Source organism: Leucoraja erinacea, chromosome 5 (assembly GCF_028641065.1).
Source record: "Leucoraja erinacea ecotype New England chromosome 5, Leri_hhj_1, whole genome shotgun sequence".
Lineage (NCBI taxonomy): Eukaryota > Metazoa > Chordata > Chondrichthyes > Rajiformes > Rajidae > Leucoraja > Leucoraja erinaceus.
Window position 1 is genome coordinate 32704393 of NC_073381.1, and position 26476 is coordinate 32730868.

At 39.2% G+C, this 26476-nt stretch overlaps 1 protein-coding gene across 1 annotated transcript in view; it reads left to right on the forward strand.

The window, feature by feature from the left end:
- The window catches only part of ddx1 (DEAD (Asp-Glu-Ala-Asp) box helicase 1), a 33321-nt gene extending 8384 nt beyond the window's left edge, over positions 1-24937 (forward strand). Inside the window, exons 5-26 of the mRNA XM_055635331.1 lie at positions 774-870; positions 1473-1520; positions 2744-2827; positions 3281-3364; positions 3817-3893; positions 4002-4074; positions 4819-4895; positions 4982-5096; positions 5813-5951; positions 6752-6812; positions 7160-7258; positions 8498-8587; positions 9340-9525; positions 12269-12320; positions 13701-13847; positions 13934-14025; positions 19365-19437; positions 19514-19586; positions 19681-19723; positions 21398-21493; positions 22454-22574; positions 24587-24937. Of these exons, the coding sequence (XP_055491306.1) occupies positions 774-870; positions 1473-1520; positions 2744-2827; positions 3281-3364; positions 3817-3893; positions 4002-4074; positions 4819-4895; positions 4982-5096; positions 5813-5951; positions 6752-6812; positions 7160-7258; positions 8498-8587; positions 9340-9525; positions 12269-12320; positions 13701-13847; positions 13934-14025; positions 19365-19437; positions 19514-19586; positions 19681-19723; positions 21398-21493; positions 22454-22574; positions 24587-24717 (2058 nt within the window). The 3' untranslated portion in view covers positions 24718-24937. The remainder of the gene's footprint in view (positions 1-773; positions 871-1472; positions 1521-2743; positions 2828-3280; positions 3365-3816; positions 3894-4001; positions 4075-4818; positions 4896-4981; positions 5097-5812; positions 5952-6751; positions 6813-7159; positions 7259-8497; positions 8588-9339; positions 9526-12268; positions 12321-13700; positions 13848-13933; positions 14026-19364; positions 19438-19513; positions 19587-19680; positions 19724-21397; positions 21494-22453; positions 22575-24586) is intronic.
- Positions 24938-26476: the final 1539 nt, after the last annotated feature.

The following is a 26476-nucleotide window of genomic DNA, read 5'->3' on the forward strand; positions in this document are numbered from 1 at the left end:
GGGTTACTCCAGCACTTTGTGTCTATCAGGTGATAATTTGGGTTTCTGAAGGGCCTGATTCTCTCTCAAGTTATCCTTTTTCCCTTTAATATATTAACATAATATTTTAGATTCTCCCGAATCTTATCTGCCTGAGCTATCACTCCCTTTTTGCCCTGTGGATTTCCTTCTTATGGATGTTCATCAATCCCCTATACCCCTCTAGGGATACACTTGATTCCAGCTGCCTTTCTTCCACCTGCCTTATTCTTCACTTTAACAGGAACATGCATACCATGAATTCTCACTATAACCTTTTAAAACCATTAGAATTTTGGAACATACCTTTGCCCACAAACAACTCGTTCCAATTAACCTTTGCAAGTTCCTGTTTAATACCATAAAAATTGGCCTTGTCCCAACACATAACTTTAACATGTGGACCAGCCCTGTCCTTATCTATAACTATTTTAAAGCTAACAGAACAGTCATTGCTGATCCAAAAGGTTCTCCCACTGACACTTCAGTCACTTGCCCTGCCCAATTCCCAAAGAGTAGGTCAAAACTTTCCTGCTTCCTTGTAAGGCCCTCTACATATTGTCTGAGGAAACTTTCCTGAACGCACTTGACAAATTCCACCCGCTTCTAAGCCCTTGGCACTATGGTAATCCCAGTCTATATTGGGAAATTTAACAACCCCTACTATTACAGCCCTGCAATCTATACAGGTTTAATCCAAGTGTACCATTTATAGTGGGGTTTTGGAACTTAAAATATAACATGCTTTCTTTTAGGCATTCAGCATACCTGTTATACAGATTGTATATGAAACACTCAAGGACCAGGAAGAGGGCAAGAAGGGGAAATCTGTCAAATCATCTGGTGGTGCAGGTAATGATGCTAAATTAAATTGTGAGATGAGCTTTGTCCCCATAAAACTAACTGTTCAAGTATTCTGATACAGTGTCCTCCATCATGGACAAAGACCCATCATTTATTTATTTGCCTCTGTACTCCACAATTTGAGATTTGTAATAGAAAAATCACATGTGGTTTAAGTGCACAGATTGGTTGATTTTAATAAAAAGGTATTTTTCTATATTTTGGTTTCACCATGTAGAAATTACAGCTGTGTTTATACATGGTCCTCCTTCCCCCCTCCCCTCCCCCCCTCTCCCCCCCACCCCCCCTCCCTCCACCCCCCCCCCCCCTTCCCCTTTGTAAGATAATGCCCTAAAATACTGAAGGAATTCAGAAAAAGAAATTAGATTCCTCCTTTAAACTGATTAGTGAAACCACTGAATGTTTATGAAGATTTAGAAATGTTTCATTTGGACAGCAGTTATCTTCACTTTCAAGATATTGCATGTTTAAAACTTAAATTGGTTTATTCAAACGTGTCAGTAATGAAAGGTACTATCGTCTATATGAAATTTCAGTTACTTACATTTTATAAAATTTTCAGTATGTGTTTTATTATCTTTGTGCCTTAGTGTTCAATAAATGGCAGATGAATCCTTATGACAGAGGATCAGCCTTTGGTAAGTTTTTCAGAAAACATGAGCCATTAAGCTATTGCATTCTTCTTTACTGCATTGATATAATCATAAGAACAAATAAAGACTGAAAGGTTAAAGAAAATTGACGTTTTAAAAACTCAACTGGTATAAAAGATTGTGCACTGGTTATGTTTGATTACAGTGCGGTGTTTTCAGGCTCCCAGAAGGACAGAGTGGTCCATGAATCAGCAACTTGATATCTTGCACCCGATGATTTCCCCACCAGTCTAACAAATTAGCCAGGTTAAAAATGCAGCTAATTTATAAATATTGCCCTTCTCCACTGCTTGCCATCTTGAAGTTGGAAATCCATGTAAATGCATTTTATGCCTACTGTGCAGGTTTTCCTTTTCAAAGCTCAGTTATTCCGGAAACGACCTTTTCAGTATTTCCAGCAGTTATTTACATAAATGGGCTGATAGCAATAACCATTTATCCTTTCATGAGAAATCAAACGTTCTTGCTCCATTGCTCACAGAAAAGAGAAAATCTAATTGAGAAGACCAAGTTGCCAATTTAAGCTTGAGGAACAACACCCCTTATTCTACTGAAATGTCTATAACCCAATAGTATGAACTTTGAAGTTTCCAATTTCAGATGACCCTATGTGCTATGTTCTGTAGGGTTCCTTCTGCCTCTCCTTCCTATGCACATCCTGCTGACATCTAATCCAACTACTGCCTACTCATTTCATCCACCTTATCCCCTCCCCATCTGTTTCCATCTGTTCTTCACCTCCTCCCAAATTATTCCCCTTATCACTTTGCTTATCAGGTAGCCTTTGTGTTCCTGGTTATCACCCTCCTAGTTGTCTCCATCATAATCCTCTGCTTCCGAGAATGCTATACTGTCTCGGAATAATAAATAACAGATGAGTAATCTTGGTAGAACTTCAAACAACACTTTAACACTCAACTATGAGTAGAACCGAGGTAAAACAAATTTGGTGCATATCTTCCCCAAAGAGTGATCAATGGTGAATGAATTACTATTTATATCATGTCAATAAAGTTGTTTTTTATTGGGTAAGATGATCAAGGAATATGGAGAAAAAGCAGATAAATGAAAACGTTATAAAAATTATTCTTGAAATGCCATGATAAGCTGAAAGGACATTTCTATGTTTAAATATTTCTTCAAGGCAATACATATCAACATATTTTTCCAACGTTTCTTCCTACAATCTCTCATTTAATTTTCTTCAGCTATTGGAGCTGATGGGATGTGCTGCCAAAGTAGGGAAATAAAAGAATGGCATGGATGCAGATCCACCAAGGGAGTGAAAAAAGGTAAGCATTGTGTGCCATAGACAGTTGAATTAATTCCCACAACATAGATCAGAATTACAGCGTATTATTGTTATATGAAAGATTCAGTTGAATCCTGTCTTCAAATGTAACATTTTAATATAACATTTTAGTTTCCCACAAATCATTGAAGAGGTGGGGGTAGGGGTAGATGTAATGGTTTGTTTCATTATCATTTGCTACAGGAAATAATTATAATTTAACTTTTTCATCAGTTTATTTAAACCAATGGAATAGATAAAAATAAACATACAAAGTAAAATCTGCTATGTTCCAATAATTGGAAAGTGTGGTGGAATGAAATGGATTGGAGCTGTCTCATGTTTTTGATACTAATTTTGAAAAATAAAGCACTTTCATAAATCTTATAAATTCAATTACTTCCTTGCACAGTTTGAAGAGAATCTGGTGTTAAATGTATCACATTTTGTGCAGGCAAATACTATTATGAAGTACATTGTCATGACCAGGGCTTATGCAGAATTGGATGGTCCACGATGCAGGCTTCGCTGGATTTGGGTAAGTTAATTGACTTGAATATGTGGATGTTTGCATCATCATTAAAGCTGTCTGTATTATTGGGGACTGTCCAGTAGTTAAATGCACTTCTAAAAATGTTGTTTTCAACTAGAATCTGTTTCCAATGTGAGATGGGGTAAAATTGTGCATTTTAAATATGCTGGTATCAAATAAGTCTAATTTGATACTTGGATATAAACACTCCTACACTAAATGTTACCAGAAGTGACAATAAAGGCAAATTTCATATGTATATACAAGAGGGAACTAGACAAACAGCTAATGATTATCTTGTGTTTAACCTATTCTAAGCTGAAGCAAGATTAAGTGTAGAGAAAACACAATAAAAGAATAAAGCATAATCAAGGATTAGTTCAGTTAAATGACTTATTTCTGTACTGCAAATGAATGTTATAAACTGATAGTTTTCCTTTTGGGACAATTCTAAATAGGCACTGATAAATTTGGTTTGGGCTTTGGTGGCACTGGAAAGAAATCTCACTGCAAACAGTTTGAGAGTTATGGAGAGGTATGGATATAATTTAGATGGACCTCAATATTATAACATTTCATTTTGATTCACACAGTTTCAACATTCAATGTCCTTATTATTTTGTGCAAAATTGCTTCTATTTAGGAATTTACCATGCACGATACTATTGGATGCTACATTGATCTTGATGGAGAATCTGTAAAATATTCAAAAAATGGTAAGTTTACTTAAAAGTTCTCCATTTTATGCGTACAGCTTGATAATGCTGGTTTAAAAAATATTTTTCTGTTTTTTGCTTCAGATTCAATTTATGACCATCAATGGGTAACTTAATTTAAACATTAGACATGCTGTGGTAACAAACATCCCTATTGAAGTAAATGGCTAATTCTGACAATTAAGCTGTATTTGGAAAGAAAATATGACAGATGATGAATCTCTGTTCGTGAACCTGTGGGGTTCTTTGCCACAAAAGGCTGTGGAGGCTATGGTAATAGATATTTTTAAGGCAGAGACAGATAGATTCTTGATTAGTACGGGTGTCAGAGGTTATGGGGAGAAGGCAGGAGAATGAGGTTAGGAGGTACCTATAGATCAGCCATGGTTGAATGGCAGAGTGGGCGATGGGCCGAATGGACAAATTTGGCTCCTATCACTTATGACCTTATGATAGGACTAATGACTTGACTTCTCTTCCTGTCCTATCAAATCTAACCTTGTCATTGTTGAACATATTAAAGAGGGGATTTGTGAATTGATAAAAGCACAGCTCAAATGTGGACAAGAGGGACTTGTGTAGATCTTGGTCGGCATGAGCAAGTTGGGCTGAAGGGGCTTTTTCTTTGCTGACCGCCATGTGTAAAACCGAAGTACATAACCAATCTGCATTAATACAATTAATACTTACTATAGTTGTTTTTTTCACTGTGAAATAACTACTTATTTCTTTTTCTTTAACCAGGAAAAGACCTTGGTCACGCTTTTGATATTCCTTCACATCTAAAGAACCAAGCTTTCTATGCCTCATGTGTTTTAAAGGTAATTTTCCCAATTAATTTTTTGGAAAAAAAAAAAATCCAGAAAACACTTGTAATAAACTAAAAATCATTGTTGTTGCATCGTAGAATGCCGAGCTCAAATTTAACTTTGGTGAAGAAGAATTCAAATTCCCTCCGAAAGACGGTTATCAGGCATTAGATAAGGCAGCAGATGATCATGTTGTAAAGTCACAGCATACTGGTATGTGATCGGTAACTTCTTGATTTACTTAAGTGTCAAGTAATTTAAATGATGTAGAAGCTATTCTTTAATGTGTGTGTATATAACAGTGAGATCTGCTCTAAAGAGCATTGATAAAGAGTAGAGAGTATTCCAGTCCTTTTGGACCCAAACTAGGGATTTTGGGAATGATTTCATAAAATGGGATTAACGTGGTTGAAAGCAAATGAAAGTTAGAGGGCAAAGCTGGAATTCCCAACCTCAATAATGATCTTAACGTGATGTGTCTTTACAAATAACCTCGCCTTTGGATAGATCTATGGTTTAGGCTTATTATTGTCAGGTCTACCAAAATACCATGAAAATACAATGCCTGCTATCCATCAAATCAGATTGTATTATACGTAAATAGAAGTAAGCCAAATTGAGTACAATAGACAGAGCAAAGGGGAAGATACAAAGTGCAGAATATAGTTCTCAACAGTGTAGTGCATCAGTTTCAGAGACAAAATCCAATGTCTTCAATTAAGTAAAAGTGCCCCAGCTTATGGAATGACTGTTCAATAGCCTGATAATAGTGGGGAAGAACATGTCTGGAAAGGGAAAATAATTATACAATTTATTTTATCATATAGCTGCATTTTAACTCCTCTTGGAGGTGTGTTCTCACTATGCAGGTGAACAGGAATATATCTACAGCTTTTGCTAATCAGCATAATTAAATTCATTCTTTTCAGGGACTGCAACAGTGGGTCAAACTAAAAACCTGCCAAATGCTCCAAAAGCTCTCATTATTGAACCATCCAGAGAGTTGGCCGAACAAACCCTCAATAATGTCAAGCAATTCAAGAAAAACGTTACTGATCCCAAGCTTAGGTAACAATTCTCTCCCCTCTTTCTTGTCCCTGTATAAATGTGCTTGTCTTTTTTTTGCTTGTTCCATGATGCTCTCCAGTTGCAACCAAATAATATCTTTGATAGGGTGATTAATGCTGCTCTGCTCACCTATTATCTTGAGTTATTTAATATTGTTCCTTTCATTTCTGTAGCTGAAATGTGCTATATCCTCGCAAATTTGACTGCTCCACCCCATTTCTCTTGTGTTTCATTTTCTCCGAAGATGTCAAACACTACCCTGGGCAGAGCATTAAAACTGACAATCTCCCTCTCATGTGTAAGAAAGAACTGTAGATGCTGGTTTAAATTGAAGGTAGACTGTCTGAATAAGGGTCTCGACCCGAAACGTCGTCCATTCCTTCTCTCCTGTGATGCTGCCTCACCCGCTGAGTTTCTCCAGCTTTTTGTGTCAATCTCCCTCTCATGCCAGGCTCCAATATTCATTCCGAGTGAATCCAGAGAAAGTAGTATATATGACTTTGGGGTTTAATTCTGAAAGGGCAAGGCTTCTTCTAAAATACATCTTTAATATTTCTTGATATGTTCAGCCTCTTCTATCTTTTACTGGAAATATAAATACATAGAAATGCAAATTTTAGTAAAATATATAAGAAATGTGTAGATTAATTTGCAATTGCCCTGCAGGTAAATGTCAGCTCAACCATCGGGTAATGTAATCTTTCTTCCTGAATAGATGGGGGGTTTTTTGTCCTGGGAAACTTCTAATTGTTCCTTGTGCATGTCTGTATTCCTTAGTTATGCTTTTTCTTTTGTTTTAGGGAACTCCTAATTATCGGTGGTGTGTCTGCAAAGGATCAGCTCTCTGTCCTGGATCAAGGAGTAAGTACTTTTTTCCCTCTGTTCTTCAGAGATGAGAATGCTTTTTATCTATTTCTCTGAAAATGTCAGCAGAGAAAAGGCATGAATTCTCCATGAATTAAAAAAAAAAAAATTTTAGTTGTTGCGGTATTCGGATGTTATTCTTGTAAAGAATGTGACTATACGCTGTGGAAAATTGGCTGTAAAGCATACGAGAGGATTTCACTCATGAAAGGTAGTGTAAAACATCTTAAAGATGTTGCTGAAAAAAATGTGGTTCAGCCCTCAACTTTTTCTTTATATAGTAATTTGCAAATAAATGGATGCAATTGAAGTTCATCATTGATATATTCTTGTAAATTCTGCAGGTAGATATTGTTGTTGGAACTCCAGGAAGATTAGATGACCTTGTCTCAACAGGAAAACTTAATCTCTCCCAAGTTAGATTCTTTGTGCTGGATGAAGCTGTGAGTAATCAGTCATAATTATCTTTAATAATCCTAATTGCTATTTTCAGTGGTGTCTTCCTCCTATGGGTTCATAGCCCATCCTCTGTGACTAAGTCAGTACATTTGCATTGCTATTGAATTCATTAGGTAAATATTGAACCTGAGGCCCCAATCCAAAATTGTGCCTCCTTATTCCCCCCCCCCCCCCCACAACCCTATCTGTCTTGTGATTGTGCCAGGCTTGATCTCAGCACTCCTGAGAATGTTTCTGGTATTTTCTATAACTGTTCAAAATGTTATGGAGGTTGTGCAAGGCCCATTCAGCCAAGGGTTCATGAGGCATTGAGTTCTGCTTCACAACACCAAAGATCCAAGTTCTTTCTCAACTCTGGTGCTATTCAGATGGAGCTTGCATGTTCTCCCTGTTGCTACGTGCCTTTCCTTTAGCTGCTTTTGTTTCCTCCCATGTCCTAAAAAAGTGCGGTCTGGGAAGGTAGTTGGCCACTGTAAATCGCTCCTTGGTGTGGGTGAGTGGTTGAATCTGGGAGGAGTTGATGAGAGTTGATGAGGAATTAATATAGAATTTGTGTAAATGGGTGGCTGGTGGTCAGTGCTGAGTTAATGGGCTGAAGGGTCTGCGCTAAATGTTATTCCCTTTATCCTGTATCTGTACACTGTGGGGGGCTTGATTGTAATCGTGTGTAGTCTTTTCGCTGACTGGATTGCACGCAACAAAAAAGCTATTCACTCTGTACCTCAGTACATGTGACAATAAATGAAACTATTTGTGCTGCATGTTTCTATGACTATATGCATGTTAAGTAACCATTTTGCTTGGTAAAATGAACAATAATTGTAATACTTCTTTGCCAGCTTTATTTCTAAATGCTCAATAATTGGTCTAATAATGTTACTAAAAAAAGTGTTTGATGAATTTCACCATTACTAATACATTGAAGAATTCATGGATTTTTTCTAAAGTGTCTATACTTATCAGCAAGGTGTAACCACTTTTCTCCAACACAACAACATTGGCACTTTTTAAAGGTTGGTGTCCCCTGTGTTTAAATTCCACACAAAAATGGTTTAATAATTAAAGAAAATAATATAGGCAGACATTCATGGTCCCTCCTTGTAATGGAGAGAGGCAAACCAAAAAAAAATCTATTCATAAAAAAAGTCCTTTGGTATATTTTGATTTCATGTTTATTTTTATTATGACTAATAAGCAGTCAACTAATGTGGTTGCCTTTGTAGGATGGATTGATTTCGCAAGGATATTCTGACTTCATTTCAAGAATACACTCTCAGATACCTCAAGTAACATCTGATGGCAAAAGATTGCAGGTAATGTATAGTTAATCAAATATATATATTTGTTTTATTTATGAAACAAAATACATACATTACAAGTGGTTGAGAGATGGATCAATGGACTGATGTCTAGAGTTGAGAAGAATGAGAGATGATTTTAATGTAGCATGCAATCCTGAGGAGGTTTTTTTGGGGAAGATGCTCAGAGAATGGTTACCGCTCTTGAGTGAATCTAAAACTAGGGGTGTATAGGATGGAACAGCAGATGCTGGTTTACACCAAAGATAAACACAAAATGCTGGAGTAGCTCAGTGGAACAGATAGTGTCTCTGGAGAGAAGGAATGGGTGACGTTTCAGGTCAAGACTAAGTGCACATTTTCCAAATAAGGAGTTGCTTATTTAATACTGGGATGGGAGCATTGAGCATCTTTGAAATTATCTATGATGGCTAAATCATTAAATATATCCAAACCAACAGAAAACATTTTTTTTGTCAAAGACTGGGGGAAAAGGCAACAGGAAAGTGGAACGGAAGCCATCTTCAGACCAGCAATGATCTTATTAAATCGTGGAGCAGACTCGAGGCATCAAATGAGCTGCACTACTTTCTTCTTCTTGGTTATGAATGTAACATAGAATCTGATTAGTGCATTGGTATTTCACATGGCAAATCCACGCAATTACAGAACAAATTAACGGAGGATTTACAATATTTTCTAATTGTAGTGAAATTGGCCTTTCAAACTTTAAATGTTATCACTTTTGCTTACCATTCTTTGCACAGGTAATTATTTGCTCTGCAACACTACATTCATTTGATGTTAAGAAGCTCGCAGAGAAAATTATGCATTTCCCAACCTGGGTAGACCTGAAAGGCGAGGATTCTGTTCCGGAAACAGTCCATCATGTTGTTCTGCGAGTTAACCCAAAAGTGGATCGACATTGGGAGAAACTTGGACGACGTATTCGGGTAAAAATAATTGATTACTTTTAGTGTACTTGACCTGTTTACCTCAACAAGGATGGCATGCAACCTCTTTGTCAGTATACATTGAAATAGTTCTATTGAATGTTTTACTTGGGAGTCGGCACGGTTTTGTATGTGGAAGATTGTGTCTCAAGAATTTGATTTTTTTTAAATAACCAAGAAGGTTGACGAGGGCAGGGTCGTGGAATTAGTCTATAAGGATTTTAGCAAGGTTTTGATAGTAAGGGTCCTCCTATCTGGCTGCTTTGAATTGTTAGATCGCATGAGATCCAGAGAGAACAAGTATACTGGATACAGAATTGGCTTCATGGCAAGAAGCAGAGGGTGGTGCGTAGAGAATACTAGAACATTTTTGGACAGAAGGCTCGTGACTAATGATGTACCTGAGATCGGTGCGGGGTCCTTTGCTGATTCTCATCTATATTAACAATTTGGATGAGAATGTGCGAGGCGTGATTTGTAAGTCCGCAAATGATATTAAAATAGATGGTATCATAGACAATGAAGATGGTTATCAAGAATCACAGCAGGATCTTTATCAGTTGGGCAAGTGGACTGAAGAATGGTTAATAAGAGTTCAGACAGGCATGAGATTTCTCCTCGGATTTCCACGGATTTTGACATTCGGTTAAAAAAACAAATCTGTTTAAATCCGGCACGGACTTACCATCGCGAAGCCTGGGATCTTTTGCCGAGGATCACCAGTGTTGGAGCTCCGACCGCGGGGCCTGTGGACTTCTCTGCCTCGGAGGGTGGTGGAGGCAGGTTCTCTGGATGCTTTCAAGAGGGAGCTAGATAGGGTTTAAAATAGCAGAATCAAGGGATATGGGGAGAAGGCAGGAACAGGGTACTGATTGGGGATGATGAGCCATGATCACATTGAATGCCGGTGCTGGCTCGAAGGGCCAAATGGCCTACTCCTGCACCTATTGTCTATTGACTTTAACACCGTATTGACTTTATGTGCTGTGTGTAATTTTGCTGTTTACTTAATATGGCTGTATGGTAACTCAAATGTCACTACCTTAAATTGGTACGTGTGACAATTGAATTGAATCTTGATCCTTGAATCTTTCCGCGAGACAGGGAGCCGCTCTGCCGATGGTTGAGTGCGTGGAAATCCGCGGAGTCGATTTTAGCGGAAAGCGTGTACGCGGGTGCGGGTCGACTGTCTTTGCAGCGCATCTCTACAGCTGGCGCTCGGCTCTGCACATGTAGTGTAGAGGTTTTCCTCTGTCCCCTAGGCCTACCGTACAGGGTTGGGGCGGGGCGCACAGAGTTACGTACACAACGCTCACTGCATTCAAGAGTCTGTATGTCATAGACACTACAATGTTCTTTTTGTTTACCCGATTCAATCAGGTGAAATGTGTTATTGTAAGATATATATTTTTTTTTTAAACAGTATAAATTAAGGATAAACATGCAAGGAAATTGTGTCATTTCAAGGTATAATTATCAAAAAATTATCAAAAAATTCCTGTGTAAAGGATACCTCTCTAATTAAAACAAGCAAGGAACAGGTATCAAGATACGTGTAGGTGCATTATAAAATATTTTCAATATGACAAGTGTAAACAAGCATTTTTGCTTGTTGGTGTCATTTTAAGGTATGATTATCACATTTTCTGTGTAAATTAAGAAGTGACAAGCAAGTAAATGGTATTATTTTAAGGTACAATTCAAAAAATTACAGTATACAGTAAGGGTAAACGGGCAAGAAAACAGTGTAATTTCAAGGTACAATTATCAAAACATTTCTGCATTAAGGGCCCCCTTTTTACCTTCGCCAAGGGCATTGCCCCTTGGAACCCTATCAGGGGGCAATGCCCCCTGGATCCCCATCTTACTTCCTCTCTTTTCAGTTTTTTCTTGTCTCATGCCTGAGTGTTATAAGTGTGAAGTATTACATTTTGGGAAGTCAAACCAGGCCAGGACCTCCACAGTGCACAGAAGAGGACTGATGTAGAGCAGAGTGACCTAGGAGTACAAGTACGTAGTTCCCTGAAAGTGGTATCGCAGTTAGATAGTGTGGTGAAGAAGATGTTTGGCACATTGCCCTTCAGCCCACATTGCATTGCAGTTGTACAAAATGTTGAGGCTGCACCTGGAGTATTGTGTTTAGTTTTAGTCATCCTTCTCTTGGAAAAATGCCATTAAATTGGAAAGAGTGCAAAGAAGTTTTACATGTCAGGACTCCAGGGCCTGAGCTACATGGAGAGGTTGGTCAGGTTAGAACTTTATTCCTAGCAGGCCAAGGTGTGATCTTAGAGTGGTGTATTAAATAATGGGAGGAATGGGTGAATTCAGTCTTTTTCACAGGATAGCGGAATAAAGAACTAGAGGACATTGGTTTAGGGTTAGAGGCAAAAGATTGAATATGAACCCGAGGGGCAACTTTTTCCACAGAGGGTGGAAAAAGTATATGAAACATGCTGCCAGAGGACATAGTTGAGGCAAGTAAATTAACAACATTTAAAAGACATTTGGGCAGGTACATAGATGATAAAGATAAAGTGAAATGGGCCAATCACAGGTAAATGGGACTAGCTTATACGTGGCATGATGGTAGTCACAGACAAGTTTAGCTGAAGGTCTTGTTTCTGTAACTTGACTTTCCTCCAAACCACCTGCTTTGCCAACTCCAAAAAACATATAAATAATGTGTAAATATTAAACCAGTATGGGGTCAAAGTGTGTGATCTACTTTGTTTCTCTTCCTCAGACAGATGAAGTTCATGCAAAAGATAACACAAGACCTGGTGCCAATAGTGCTGGTCAGTACAATTTCATTAGATATGAATGAATGAATAAGTTTATTGGCCAAGTATGTTTACACACAAGGAATTTGCCTTGGTGCTCCGCTTGCTAGTGACAACATGACAAACAGTGACAATTAAGAATGACGCATAAAACATTAAACATTAATAATAAAACATTATCGATTAAACATGTAAATTAAAATACCAGAGCAAAAGGAGCCTACAGATTTTTGATTATTGACTAGAGCTACTACTCGTGAAAAAACCTGTTTTTATGTATGGCTGTGGCAGCTTTGACAGTTTGGAGTCGCCTTCCAGAGGGAAGTGATTCAAAGAGTTTGTGGCCAGGGTGAGAGATGATCTTACCCACTCACTGCATGGCCTTTGCAGTGTACAGTTCGTCAATGGAGGGAAGGTTGCAGCCAACAACCTTCTCAGCTGATCGGACAATTTGCTGCAGCCTCTGGAGGTCGTGCTTGGTGGCTGAGCCAAACTAGACCATGATGGAGACGGTGAGGGCAGATTCTACGGTGGCAGTATAGAATTGGACCATCATTGCCTGTGGCAATGATACATTCTAAAAGCATAATACCTGTCAAATATTTTGTGTAATGGAGACATTTTGAAGCGTAAAAAGTTTCAAGGTCAATGAACATAAATTGAATTCAAATTATTAACACCGAGTGACGAGTTAAATAAATAATTTTGTGCAAAGAGATACTAGAGCAAGGAGTACCTTGTCGTTGAATAGGTGAGGCAGAGGACATTCTATATGTAAACAGTTTCCTGTTAGAGGAAATAATTTGAATGTTTTCACCATTTGAAACATTTCATCATTAAGAGCATCATGATTAGAACAAGCCAACTTACTTACTACTTACTATTGATAGGTTTGGTCCCCTTTTGGTGAAACTTCACTGTGCATCCTCCAAAGCTAATTTATCCTTAAGATGAGATGCCCAGAACTAATTATGTCTGTCTCAGAATGAGTCTGTTGTGCAGCAGAAGCATAATTTGCTCCATCCCCCTTGTGATTAAGTCATTCTATTAACACTTTTATTTTGCTTTTGTACCTTTGCAAGTTTTATTCAATGGCTATTTGTGATTCCAAGGTGCATCAATTATAGAGATACATGGACAGCATGATAGATTTCTGTAGTCAAAAGAGGAAAACATCAAATATACTATGGTTAAATAGCAGTGAGAAAGACATTTCTGCATTTTGTTTCAAATGTCACAATGTTTTTACAAGAGTTGCTGAAGGAGTAGATGATTTAAAACAAATCTAAAATCACCTTTCTGTTGTTTTGGTCTTAGCATTTATTAATAGCTATTTTAGTGGTTTTCATTTTGCTTAAACATTTCTTTGTTTAATTAACCCTATTGTTTTTCTAGAGATGTGGTCTGAAGCTATTAAAGTACTGAAAGGTGAATATACTATACGTGCAATCAAAGAACACAAAATGGATCAAGCAATCATTTTTTGCAGAACAAAGATTGACTGTGATAACATGGAACAATATTTTGTTCAGATGGGAGGAGGTGAGTTAGTTTTAAAGTGTGTTGGTTTGTTCTGATTATTTGCCATGGGGTTGAGTTTCTCACATCAAATTAATTTGCTGTTCCAGGTCCAGATAAAAAGGGACATCAGTTCTCTTGCGTTTGTTTGCATGGTGACAGAAAGCCAAATGAAAGAAAGCAAAACTTGGAACGATTCAAGGTACTTCTGAGAAATATTTCTGAGAAACCTCTGCTCGGTTCGCACTAACCAACCTGATCTCCCAGTGGCCCAGCACTTTAACTCCCCCTCCCATTCCGAATCTGACCTTTCTGTCCTGGGCCTCCTCCATGGCCAGAATGAGCCCCACCGTAAATTGGTGGAGCAGCACCTCATATTTCACTTGGGCAGTTTACACCCCATCGGTATGAACATTGACTTCTCCAATTTCAGGTAGTCCTTGCTTTCTCCCTCCTTCCCAGCTCTCCCACAGCCTACTATCTCCGCCACTTCCTTTCTTCTTCCCATCCCCACCCCCCACCTCCACGTCAGTCTGAAGAAGGGTCTCGAGCCGAAATGTCACCTATTTCTTCACTCAATAGATGCTGCCTCACCCGCTGAGTTTCTCCAGCATTTTTGTCTACCTTCTGAGAAATATTGTGTATGTTAACACTTTAGTAGTCGGGTTGAGTAAATTAAAAATCAGTGTGCAACTGCTGGATTTCAGTAATTTCATCTCTTAGTGCATTTCACAAATTATTTTTTTGGTAGTAATTTGACATAAAATATTGATTAGTTTTCCAAAATGCATCAGTATTGCTAATACTTTTTAAAAGAAAAAAAACACAATGCAATTCTAAGAAAATTGGCAAATTAAAAATGTTTTTCTTAAATATGTATTCAATTACCAGTTAAGGGAGATACCTACTTGAGAACTCCAATGATATACTTGCAATCCATATTTAGTTATATATTTAGCCCCTTGCAGGTTAATTATAAGCATTAGTAGGGCTAGTAAACTTTCTTCTAAACATAAAACAGTACAGCACAGGGACACGACCTTTATGTCTGTGCCGAGCATGATGAAGTTAAACTAATCTTCTCTGTCTGCATATGATCCATATACCTCCATTCTCTGCATATTTATGTGCCAATCTCTTATACGTCTCTATCGTTTCTGCTTCCACACTACACCTGGCAGCGCATTCCAGGCACCCACCACCCTTTGTCCCTCTTTGACCTTAAAGCTATCCCCTTTAGTCCTTGATATTTGTACTCTGTGAAAAAGGTTTTGAATGCCCTATCTATGCCTCTCATAATTTTATGTACTTCTATCAACCTTCGATGCTCCAGAGAAAACAACCCATATTTGTCCAGCCTCTCTTTATAGTTAATATCCTCTAGTTCAGGCATCATTCTACTAAACCTCTTCTGCACCCCCACCATATCAATAGACAATAGGTGCAGGAGTAGGCCATTTGGCCCTTTGAGCCAGCACCTCCATTTAATGTGATCATGGCTGATCATCACCAATCAGTACCCCGTTCCTGCCTTCTCCCCATATCCCCTGACTCGGCTATCGTTTAGAGCCCCATCTAGATCTCTCTTGAAAGTATCCAGAGAACCGGTATCCACCGCCCTCTGAGGCAGAGAATTCCACAGACTCGCAACTATCTATGAGAAAAAGTGTTTCCTCGTCTCCATTCTAAATGCCTTACCCATTATTCTGAAACTGCGACCCCTGGTTCTGGACTCCCCCAACATCGGGAACATGTTTCCTGCCTTTAGCGTGTCCAAACCCTAAATAATCTTATATGCTCCAATAAAATTCCCTCTCATCCTTCTAAACTCCAGAGTATACAAGCCCAGCAGCTCCATTCTCTCAGCATATGACAGTCCCGCCATCCCGGGAATTAACCTTGTATACCTATGCTGCACTCCCTCAATAGCAAGAATGTCCTTCCTCAAAGTATGGGACAAAACTGCACACAATACTCCAGGTGTGGTCTCACTAGGGCCCTGTACAACTGCCGGACGACCTCTGCTCCTATACTCAACTCCTCTTGTTATAAAGGCCAACATGTCATTTGCTTTCTTCACTGCCTGCATTCTTACTTTCATTGACTGATGAACAAGCACCCCCCCCCCCCCCCGATCCCGATGTACTTTTCCCAACTTGACACCATTTAGATAGTAATCTGCCTTCCTGTTTTTGCTACCAAAGTGAATAACCTCACATTTATCTACATTAAACTGCATCTGCCCACTCACCCAACCTGTCTGTCATCCTGCATTCTGATAGCATCCTCCTCACAGTTCACACACTTTGTGCCACCCAGCTTTGTGTCATCTGCAAATTTGCTAATGTTACTTTGAATTTCTTCATTGATGTATATTGTAAATAGCTGCAGTCCCAGCACCGAGCTTTGCGGCACCCCACTAGTCACTGCCTGCCATTCTGAAAGTGACCCGTTAATCCCTACACTTTGTTTCCTGTCTGCCAACCAATTTTCTATCCATGTCAGCACTATACCCTCAATATCATGTGCCCTAATTTTGCCCACTAATCTCCTATGTGGGACCTTATCAATAGCTTTCTGAATGTCCAGGTACACTACATCCACTGACTCTCCATTCTCCTAGTTGCATCCTCAAAAAATTCCAGAAGATTAGTCAAGCATGATTTCCCCTTCGTAAATCCATGCTGACTCGGACCGATCCTGTTACTGCTATCCAAATGTGCTGCTATTTCATCGTTTATAATTGACTCCAGCATCTTTCCCACCACCAAAGTCAGGATAACTGGTCTATAATTCTTTTTCTCTCTCCCGCCTTTCTTAAAAAGTGGGATAACATTAGCTACCCTCCAATCCACAGGAACCGATCCTGAATCTACAGAATATTGGAAAATTATCACCAATGCATCCACGATTTCCAGAGCCACTTCCTTAAGTACCCTGGGATGCAGACCATCAGGTCCTTGGGATTTATCAGCCTTCAGTCCCATCAGTCTACCCAACATCATTTCTTGCCTAATGTGGATTTCCTTCAGTTCCTCCATCACCCTAGATCCTCTGGCCATGAGTATATCAAGGAGATTGTTTGTGTCCTCTTTGGTGAAGACGGATCCAAAGTACATGTTCAACTCATCTGCCATTTCCTTGTTCCCCTTAATAAATTCACCTTTTTCGGTCTTCAAGGGTCCAACGTTGGTCTTAACCATTTTTTTCCTCTTCATGTACCTAAAGAAGCTTTTACTATCCTCCTTTATATTCTTGGCTAGCTTAATTTTGTACCTCATCTTTTCTCCCCGTATTGCCTTTTTAGTTCTCTTTTGTTGCTCTGTAGACATTCTGTTAGCTTTCATTGCAAAAGGATTTGTGTATAGGAGCAGGGAGGTTCTACTGCAGTTGTACAGGGTCTTGGTGAGAACCACACCTGGAGTATTGCGTACCATTTTTTTCCTCTCCTTTTCATCTTTTCTCCCCGTATTGCCTTTTTAGTTCTCTTTTGTTGCTCTGTAGACATTACCCAATCCTTTGCTTCCCGCTCATCTTTGCTACGTTGTACTACTTCTCTTTTATTTTTATACTGTCCCTGACATCCCTTGTCAGCCAGGTTTGCCCCTTACTCTGCTTGGAATCTTTCTTCCTCGTTGGAATTAACTGATCCTGCACCTTCTGTATTATTCCTAGAAATACCTGCCATTGTTGTTCCACTGTCATCCCTGCTAGGGTATCTTTCCAGTCAACGTTGGCCAGTTCCTCCCTCATTGCTCCACAGTCCCCTTTAATCAACTGTAACACCGATGCCTCCGATTTACCCTTCTCCCTCTCCAATTGTAGATTAAACTTGACCATATTATGGTCACTACCTCCTAATGGCTCCTTAATCTCAAATTCCTTTATCAAATCCGGTTCATTACATAACACTAAATCCAGAATTGCCTTCTCCCTGGTAGGCTCCAATACAAGGGACCGGTAGATAAGTCCCATTACGGTCTTTTACGCTTACAATTACTTAGTTCTATCCATACTGACTCCACATCTCCTGTTTCAATGTCACCCCTTGCAAGGGACTACATTTAATTCCTCACCAACAGAACTACATCACCCCTTCTGCCCACCTGTCTGTCTTTTGGATAGGAGGTATACCCTTGAATATTCAGTTCCCAGCCCTGGCCCTCTTGCAGCCATGTCTACGTAATTCCCACAACATCATATTTGCCAATTTCTAACTGAGCCTCAAGCTCGTCCATTATTTCTTATACTTCGCGCATTCATATATAACACTTTGACCTCGGTATTCACCTCCCCTCTCTCACCACTCGCAATTGGCCCTGACCTTACTCTCTTATCCCTTCTTCAACTTTCCTTCCCATTAATTAGAGTCTTTTGTAACTTTTCCTGTACTCACTTACCCTTGAACTCCATCTTTTTACTCCCAATTTGTCAAACCCTCCCCCCCCCCACTATTTAGTTTAAATCCACACGTGTAGCCCCAGCAAACCTGCCTGCCAGAATGTCAGTCCCCCTCCAGTTAAAGTGTAACCCGCCCCTTTTGTACAGGTCTCCCCTACCCCAGAAGTAATCCCACTGGTCTATAAATCTAAATCCTTGCTCCCTGCACCAGCCCCTCAGCCACACATTCAGATCCCCTATCTCTCTGTTCCTGTCCGCACTAGCACCAGGCACTGGAAGCCATCCAGAAATAACCGCCCTAGAAGTCCTGCTTTTCGGTCTTCTTCCTAACTCTCTGAACTCGAGTTGCAGAACCTCCTTCCTCTTCTTCCCAATGGTGTTTGTGCCTACGTGCACAACTACTGCCGGCTGTTCACCTTCTCTCTCTCTCGAGTATTCTGAATTTAGCTCGTGACATCTTGAACCCTGGCACCAGGGAGGTAACAGACCGTCCTTGCGTCTCGTCTACCGCAACAGAATCCCCTGTCCACTCCTCGGACAATGGAGTCACGCACCACTATGGCTCTGCCCGAAGTCGGTCTCGCCGGTCGAGTCCCATCTCTAGGATTGGAGCCACCAACGTATCTCCCTCTCAGACTGGAAGCGTCGTCTCCCCCGACAGTTTCCAAGAGGGCGTACCTGTTTTCATTTGGCACAGCCACCTGGGTCTCTTGCACTCCACGGTTAGCACCCTTTCTCTCAGTCACACACCTTCGTTCTTCCCGTATCCTAGGCGTGACCACCTCGCTGTAGGTCCTGTCCAGGAAACTTTTGTTTTCCCGGATATCTTCCACATTCTTCCAGTCATGGGCTGAACAGAATTGCATGCAATATTTCAGGTATGGCCTAACCAATGTTTTATGAAGCTGCAACACGACCGCGTGACTCATGAAGGCAAACGTACTGTCTACCTTACCCCTCTATCTACTTGTTCTATGAAAATGTTCTATGTTCAGTTTCTTGCTTAATTTTTTGTGCTGATATCTTTAACCACTGTTTAAGGCCAAAACTTGCAGGTAGGTATGGTAGAATATTCAGAATAAGGCAATAAAAAAAACATGGTACCATTTAACTGAATATTTTGATTTATTTTTTGGAAAGAAAGTTGATGTGAAATTCCTGATCTGTACTGATGTGGCTGCCAGAGGAATTGATATCCGTGGTGTTCCTTTTGGTAAGTGAAATATATAACAGCTGTGTTGTTACTCTTTAATTTGGCACAATGCTAATTTACTTTTACTTTCACATAGTAATTAATGTGACTCTTCCTGATGAAAAGCAAAACTATGTTCATCGGATTGGAAGAGTGGGAAGAGCTGACAGGTAATTCACTTTTTTTGTAAACTGCATTTTCATTTCTTTCTTAAAGTTGAAACATTTTTTTAAATTGCAAAGTAACATTTAATTCTCTTTTTAGAATGGGTCTAGCCATTTCCTTGGTGGCAACTGAGAAAGAAAAGGTAAAATATTGCACTAATAATATTGTTCGTGAGAGTTTTTGTTTTTGAATGATTCTATATTATAATATAGAATAAGTGTTAAACTTTTAACATTAAATAGCTACAATTTTGATTTATCTGACAATTGCTTACAACTTGTGAAAGTTGCAGTGGCTTTTGGACATTGTCTGAGCATTATATAACCTAGTTCCTTGCCTTAAGATCGATCATGTGAAAAACCTTTGGAGAGTATGCTCATTTCATTATGTATTAAGATTAAAATCTATTTAAAAATCAATGTGCTGAAAAATGCATAAAATAACAATTAACCTTTGCAAAGTCTCTTTAACTTCTGAAAGGTTCACATTGCCTACCTATTATTTCTTTCCTATGACTGGCTACCATTGTCTCAGTAATTTGTCCAAACCTTTACTCATTATTTTGTTCTTTAAATGTTTGCATGTCTTTCTTTTTCTTCCCTTAAAGGTCTTCAGCTTTGCCGTTTAATACTGGCTATATCCTTTTTCCGCTCTCTCCATTCCACAATTAACAGTGGTGATAGAGTCATACGTTGTGGAAACTGGACCTTAGGCCCAACTTGCCCACACCGATCAACCCACATGCCTGCATTTGACCCATATCCCCCTAAACCTGTCCTATTCATGTACCAGTCTAATTGCTTCTTAAATGTCGTGATAGACCCTGCCTGGACTACCTCCTTCGGCAGCTCATTCCATACACCCACCACCTTTTGCATGAAAATGTTACCCCTCAGATTCTTATAAAATCTTTTCCCCTTCACCTTAATCCTATGCCCTTTGTATCTCGATTTCCCCACTCTGGGCAAGAATCTGCGTCCAACGAATCTATTCCTCCAATGATTTTATACACCTCTTTAAATCACCGCTGCTGCTCCTGCGCTCGAGTCCCAGTCTGCTCAACCTCTGTCGATAGCTCAGACCCTCAAGTCCTCGTAACATCCTTGTAAATTTTTTCTGCACCATTATCAACTTAACAACATCTTTCCTAGAACATTGTGCCCAATACTGAACATAATACTGTAAATGCCGCCTTAGCAACGTCTTATATAACAGCAACATGACCTCCCAACATCTGCATACTAAACATGGGTCCTCAAGCAACCCATGTCCCAATCTTGTGCAATCATCTACACCAAATAATTTGCACTGAATTTACTTTTTAAGACTTTTTTCAACCAGAAAAAAAGAGCTGGCCATTCATGCCTCCCCCATGCAGCTCTGCCATTCACTGAGATCATGGTTAATCGTTTAGCTCAGCATCACTTTCCTGCATTAATACTATTTCTCAGGATTCCATTAATATCTAGAAGCTATTGATTAGGCCGACTACGTATATTGAGACTGACGCCAGACTATATATCTAATGAAGGCAGCTTTGCATCTACCATATCAAAGTTAACATAGATACAAACCAGTTAGGGTTTTGTACTACTCAATGACACAATCTCATTATTCTAAAATCTACATCACCATTCAATCATGGCTGGTCTATCTCTCCCTCCTAACCCCATTCTCCCGCCTTCTCCCCATAACACTTCTGACACATGTTCTAATCAAGAACAGAACTAATCCTCAATATAATTTAAAATATTTTCATGCAACCAACATTTATAAACAATTTGCCATAAAATCATTTACTTTTAAACATTCGTAGGTTTGGTACCATGTTTGTGGAACTCGTGGACGAGGTTGCTATAACACCAGGCTGAAGGATCAAGGTGGATGTACCATATGGTACAACGAAATGCAGGTACAGTGTTTATAAACGTTTAATTTTATAGCCATTTACCTCAAGTTGCAGCAATTATATTGTCCAAAATATACAAACTCATTTATTTAAAAATAAATGGCATAGAACAGGAGGAATTATAGCATGATGCCCATTTTTAAATTACTTTTTAATTTGCAAAATCGTCTTTGTATGATTAGATATTTCACCCTATGCTGCCTGTCATCATGCCAAGGGATAGCTGTGTTTGTTTTCATTTACTGCGTTTATAGCTGTAAATAAGCTGCAGCTGATTAATTTTCTGTAAAGTCAAATGTTATTTTTTCATACCCTTGGAACTCATCTTAGCCAAATTAAACACATTATAGGAACATGATTAGACTTTTGCAATGAGATTGTTTTATATCTGCAATACGATTTGACAAATGTTAAATAATTTGGACATGTTCACGTTAAATCAGATTGTGTGGGGTTTATTTTCATTTATTTTTGACATCACATGTTTTGGCATGCAAGACTACAATGTAAGATGAATTGATAACAATATTATCACATCAGAACCATTCCTGACTGCATAAATTGAATACATGCATGGTAAAATAGTTTAAAAAAAAATAAGAAAAACTATCTGCTATACCTGAATGTATAGCAGAAGTGGCATCATCCCCTGTAATCCTTTGTGCAAGTAAATAGGTAATTGTGCTATATTTCCAGGATGATTCCGGGAAAGTGGCCATATTTTAGAAGAATATACGATGCGTATTGACATAATAAAGAATTCCAGAGACTTAATGAGAGATGTTGGAAGATCAAATTGGAGCAGCTCTTGGTACCCATCCTGACCTTGGGTGCTATCTTTGCACGAGATTGCTGTATAGGTTTTCTTCTAGTTGTTCCGGTTTCTACCCAAAGCCTAAGATTTGTCACTAAGAAATGTTTTCTCTTTTTACGTCCATTCCGTCTGACCCTGTTTCCAAACAGTTGTTGACTGAAGTTGAAGAGCACTTGAATGTCATCATCTCTCAAGTTGAGCCTGACCTAAAAATTCCAGTGGATGAGTTTGATGGTAAAGTAGTTTATGGACAGAAAAGAGCAACGGGAGGTGAGTGTTTTGGAGAAGAACTTTAACATAATGTTGCATTTCTATTTAGAAAATAAACCCATAATATTTGAATAAAATCATAGAATGCATAGACTTGAAGGTCATTTGATATATGTGAAATCAATGACTATTCTTTTGAAAGACCTGTCTAACTTACATTTACCTTTGCTCTTACTCCATCTTTGTATTTTTATCCTGTATTTTTATCCTTTAAATCAGGGATCGGCAACCTTGTTCTGCATAGGGGCCAGGCGCATGTCTGTGAGCGGATGGTGGGCCACATCTATCACGCGTACACATGGATCCCGCCCCCATCCCGCCCTGGATTGCAGGCATCAAATCACGTGTTCACATAGATCCCGCCCCTTCCAGGACGCCATCCGGAGCACTGGCCCCTTTTTACGGGCGCTCACGAACATGGTGCACATACGCACCTATGGCTCTGTCCTGAAGACGATGGCTCAAATATCACACTCACTCATCCCCGGCCCGATCCCGACAGTGAAGCCCAGAAACACAGAAGGTACACGGCCGTGCCGGTGGCTTTGCGCAGGATGCGGTACAGCCAGAGCTTCGGCCGCACACGTCGCTCGGTGGCTCCGCCATTGCGGCCACCAGCACAGACTTCCTTGCGTCACCACACTTGGGCGCCGCAGCCTCAGGCCCAGGAGGAGGAGCCCGCCCCCACGCAGGGGGTTGGGCAGCAGGATTGAAAGCGTCTTTTTCAGATTTTCACCCGACCATCGGTCTGAAATTCACCTTCCACGTACCGGAAATGACAGATGTCTGCGGGCTGATTGATTACGGGAAAAAAAATACGCCGGCGGTCCGGATGATTTCGGATTACGGGCCACATACGGTCGTAACCCCTGTTTTAAATAAATATCCAGTCACCTTTTGAAAATTACTTTTGAATCTGCTAATCAAATTACAAAAATCTTTAAAAAAAAAATAAAATTCAAAATTGCCTCTGCTCTTTGTTCTAATCAGTTAAATCCATGCCCTCTAGTTACCAATGCTTCTGTACTTTGAAAGATGTTTTACATTCATCAATGGTATGTGGTTGTCATTGGCAAGATAACTTTATTGCCCAACTATAATCCCCTTTTAACCATATAACCATATAACAATTACAGCACGGAAACAGGCCATCTCGGCCCTACAAGTCTATGCCAAACAAATTTTTTTCCCCTTAGTCCCACCTGCCTGCACTCGTACCATAACCCTCCATTCCCTTCTCATCCATATGCCTATCCAATTTATTTTTAAATTATACCAATGAACCTGCCTCCACCACTTCCACTGGGAGCTCATTCCACAATTTAAATTTCCCAGTAATCCACTCAAATTTGAAGGGCAGTTGGTAAAGAACCAGATTTTAATCTCTAAATTAAATCAAATGTATCTTTTTATACTAATCTGGTACATACAAATACTATTACTGAGGTTTTTCCAAGTCCCATGTTTATTTATTTAACTTCCCAGCTGGAATGGTGCAGTTTGAATTTGTAAATCAATAGCTCTGACCTCTGGATCATTAATGCAACAATGTAATCTGTTTCTCCAACTCCTCAGTTCTTACCTAGTACAAATTTAGAAAATACAAGATTAAATTGGGTTTTATACTTTGGAACATATTTAGTAGAAAGTAGGAAGAACAAAGGCTAGCTGGAGCCAGATCACCTTTAGTCATGAGGAATATCAGTTCAGTCTGAAGCAAAATCCATGTGACAGATGAACAATTGTCCCTACATGTTTTTGTGCTTCTGCCGGTTTTGGTATCTCTTTTCTTTATCATCAATTAATGAGATTTAAAAATAACTGCATTTGTAGGCTCGCTTTCCTCTTACAAATTTTATTTCTGTAAAGTACATTTGTTGAACTGCTTCTGTCAACTCAAAGGCTCAGCTGGCTTCTTTAGTAATGAATGTGTGTCGCCTAAGATGAATTAAACTGTAAATGTCTTAATTTAAATGTCTTAATTTTCTCACTCTTGCTCTTCCTCTTGGCAGGTAGCACGTTTAAGGGTCATGTTGATGCTTTGGCACCGACCGTGCAAGAGCTGGCTGCTCTTGAAAAGGAGGCGCAGTCGTCTTTCTTACAGTTTGGCTTTCTTCCCAACCAATTGTTCAAGCGCTTTTGATTGCAACATGCGCCTTAATTTAGTTCAACAAAGAAACTGACAAGTTACTAAAGAACCTTGAAGATGTTTATTACTGCAAAATGACATCTAGAAATGGTTAACAATCACTAGCTTCTGCACATTGACCCCTGTATAAGAGCTTGACAGTTTCGGTATCGATCTAATGTGGCAATGAAACATTAGGTGTCAGAGTTGCTATGAATAAACACTTCAAAAACTATTGTGGGTTGTGTGATTTAGTGAAATATTAATGAAAAGTGGGATTTTAATTACACATTTTTCTGTCAATTATGAAAAAACTGACCATGATTTCATGCTAACTGGGCAGTTTCAAAGGATCACCATTAAGTAGTTGTTTATTAAACTATTCCTTACTCACCAGTTCAGTGTTAGGCTAATAATAAGCCTGCCTACAATTTCCAAGTTCGCTTTCACTAGTCTGAGGATATTAATTAATAATCTTTTCATTCCATTTTCTTGCAGGTTTTTAAGATGAATTTATTTTGGTTTGATTTTTATATATATAAATGCTACCATGCAATGCAATTAGGCACAACTTTAACCAAAGTTAAATCTATAATGTGCATAGAAGTAGTAGATGTTAGAATGCAGATGCTCCATGCTCCACCGCAAAGTTGATCTAGTATAGTGCAGTGCCATAATACTTCAGGAAAACTCATTTTCATGCTGCTTTGAGTTGAAAATTGGCTGTGTCCTGATTAAGCCAACGGATAAGACAATCAAAATAAGCAATTGGAATTGGAATTCCTAAGCCCATTCTTTGTGAACTCCATGTGTGCTGGGAAGGTTTCATTCTTTCACAAAGCTCCAACGGCCAAACTTGAAATCTGGCAAATTAGCCTCCCAGGATTTAGTCAAACTTGAACACAGAATGGTTGTTTATTAAGCTTTTTTAAATTGGAAACTATGTCATTGCTTCTCTCTCTGCAGATGCTGTCTGACCTGCAGAACATTTCCAGCATTTTATATTTTTATATGAAATTCCCAGCATCTGCACATTTTTTTGATTTTCCTAATTTGCAATTTCAGCTCCCCCCCCCCCCCCCCCCTCCCCCTCCTTAGTGGCCCCAAACGGTGTTGCTACTTTGTTCTGAATGGTGTATAGGAAGCTTGACTGAATATTGTCAGCCATTGTAGGAGTTCAATGAACATACCAGCACAATATTTACAATACAATGGTCAAGATTATTCATGCAGATTTTGTATACAGATCTAAATGGTTATTGACCAGTGGGGCAATGCTTCAGTACAAAGTAGCAATATTCTCCAGGACCAGGAAAGGTAAGTTAGCAAAATCAAAAAAACTGCAGATGCTGTAAATTTGATATAGGAATTAAAAATGCTGGCAATATTCTGCAGGTTAGGCAGTATCTATAGAATTAAGTGGATACAATTGCAACTTTCAAAAGACATTTGGTCAGACAAATGGATAGAGAGATATGGGCCAAATGCTGGCAAATCGGACGAGCCCAGAATGCCAACTAGCTCAGCATGGTCATTGCGAACTGAAGGGCCTGTTTCCATATTGTAAAGCTCTATGATGTGTGGAGTAGAGTTGCCCAGGCAAACCCCAATTTAAACTGGTTAATGGAGAGTAAATTCCACGATAACATCTATATGGAATATTGAGAATAGAATGATTGTGTGCTAATTATTGCATTTGTTATTTTTTGTGCACAGGACATAACTGATGCCTAGTTGGATAAATGCCATTTTTGTAACTTCATTGGAACAACTT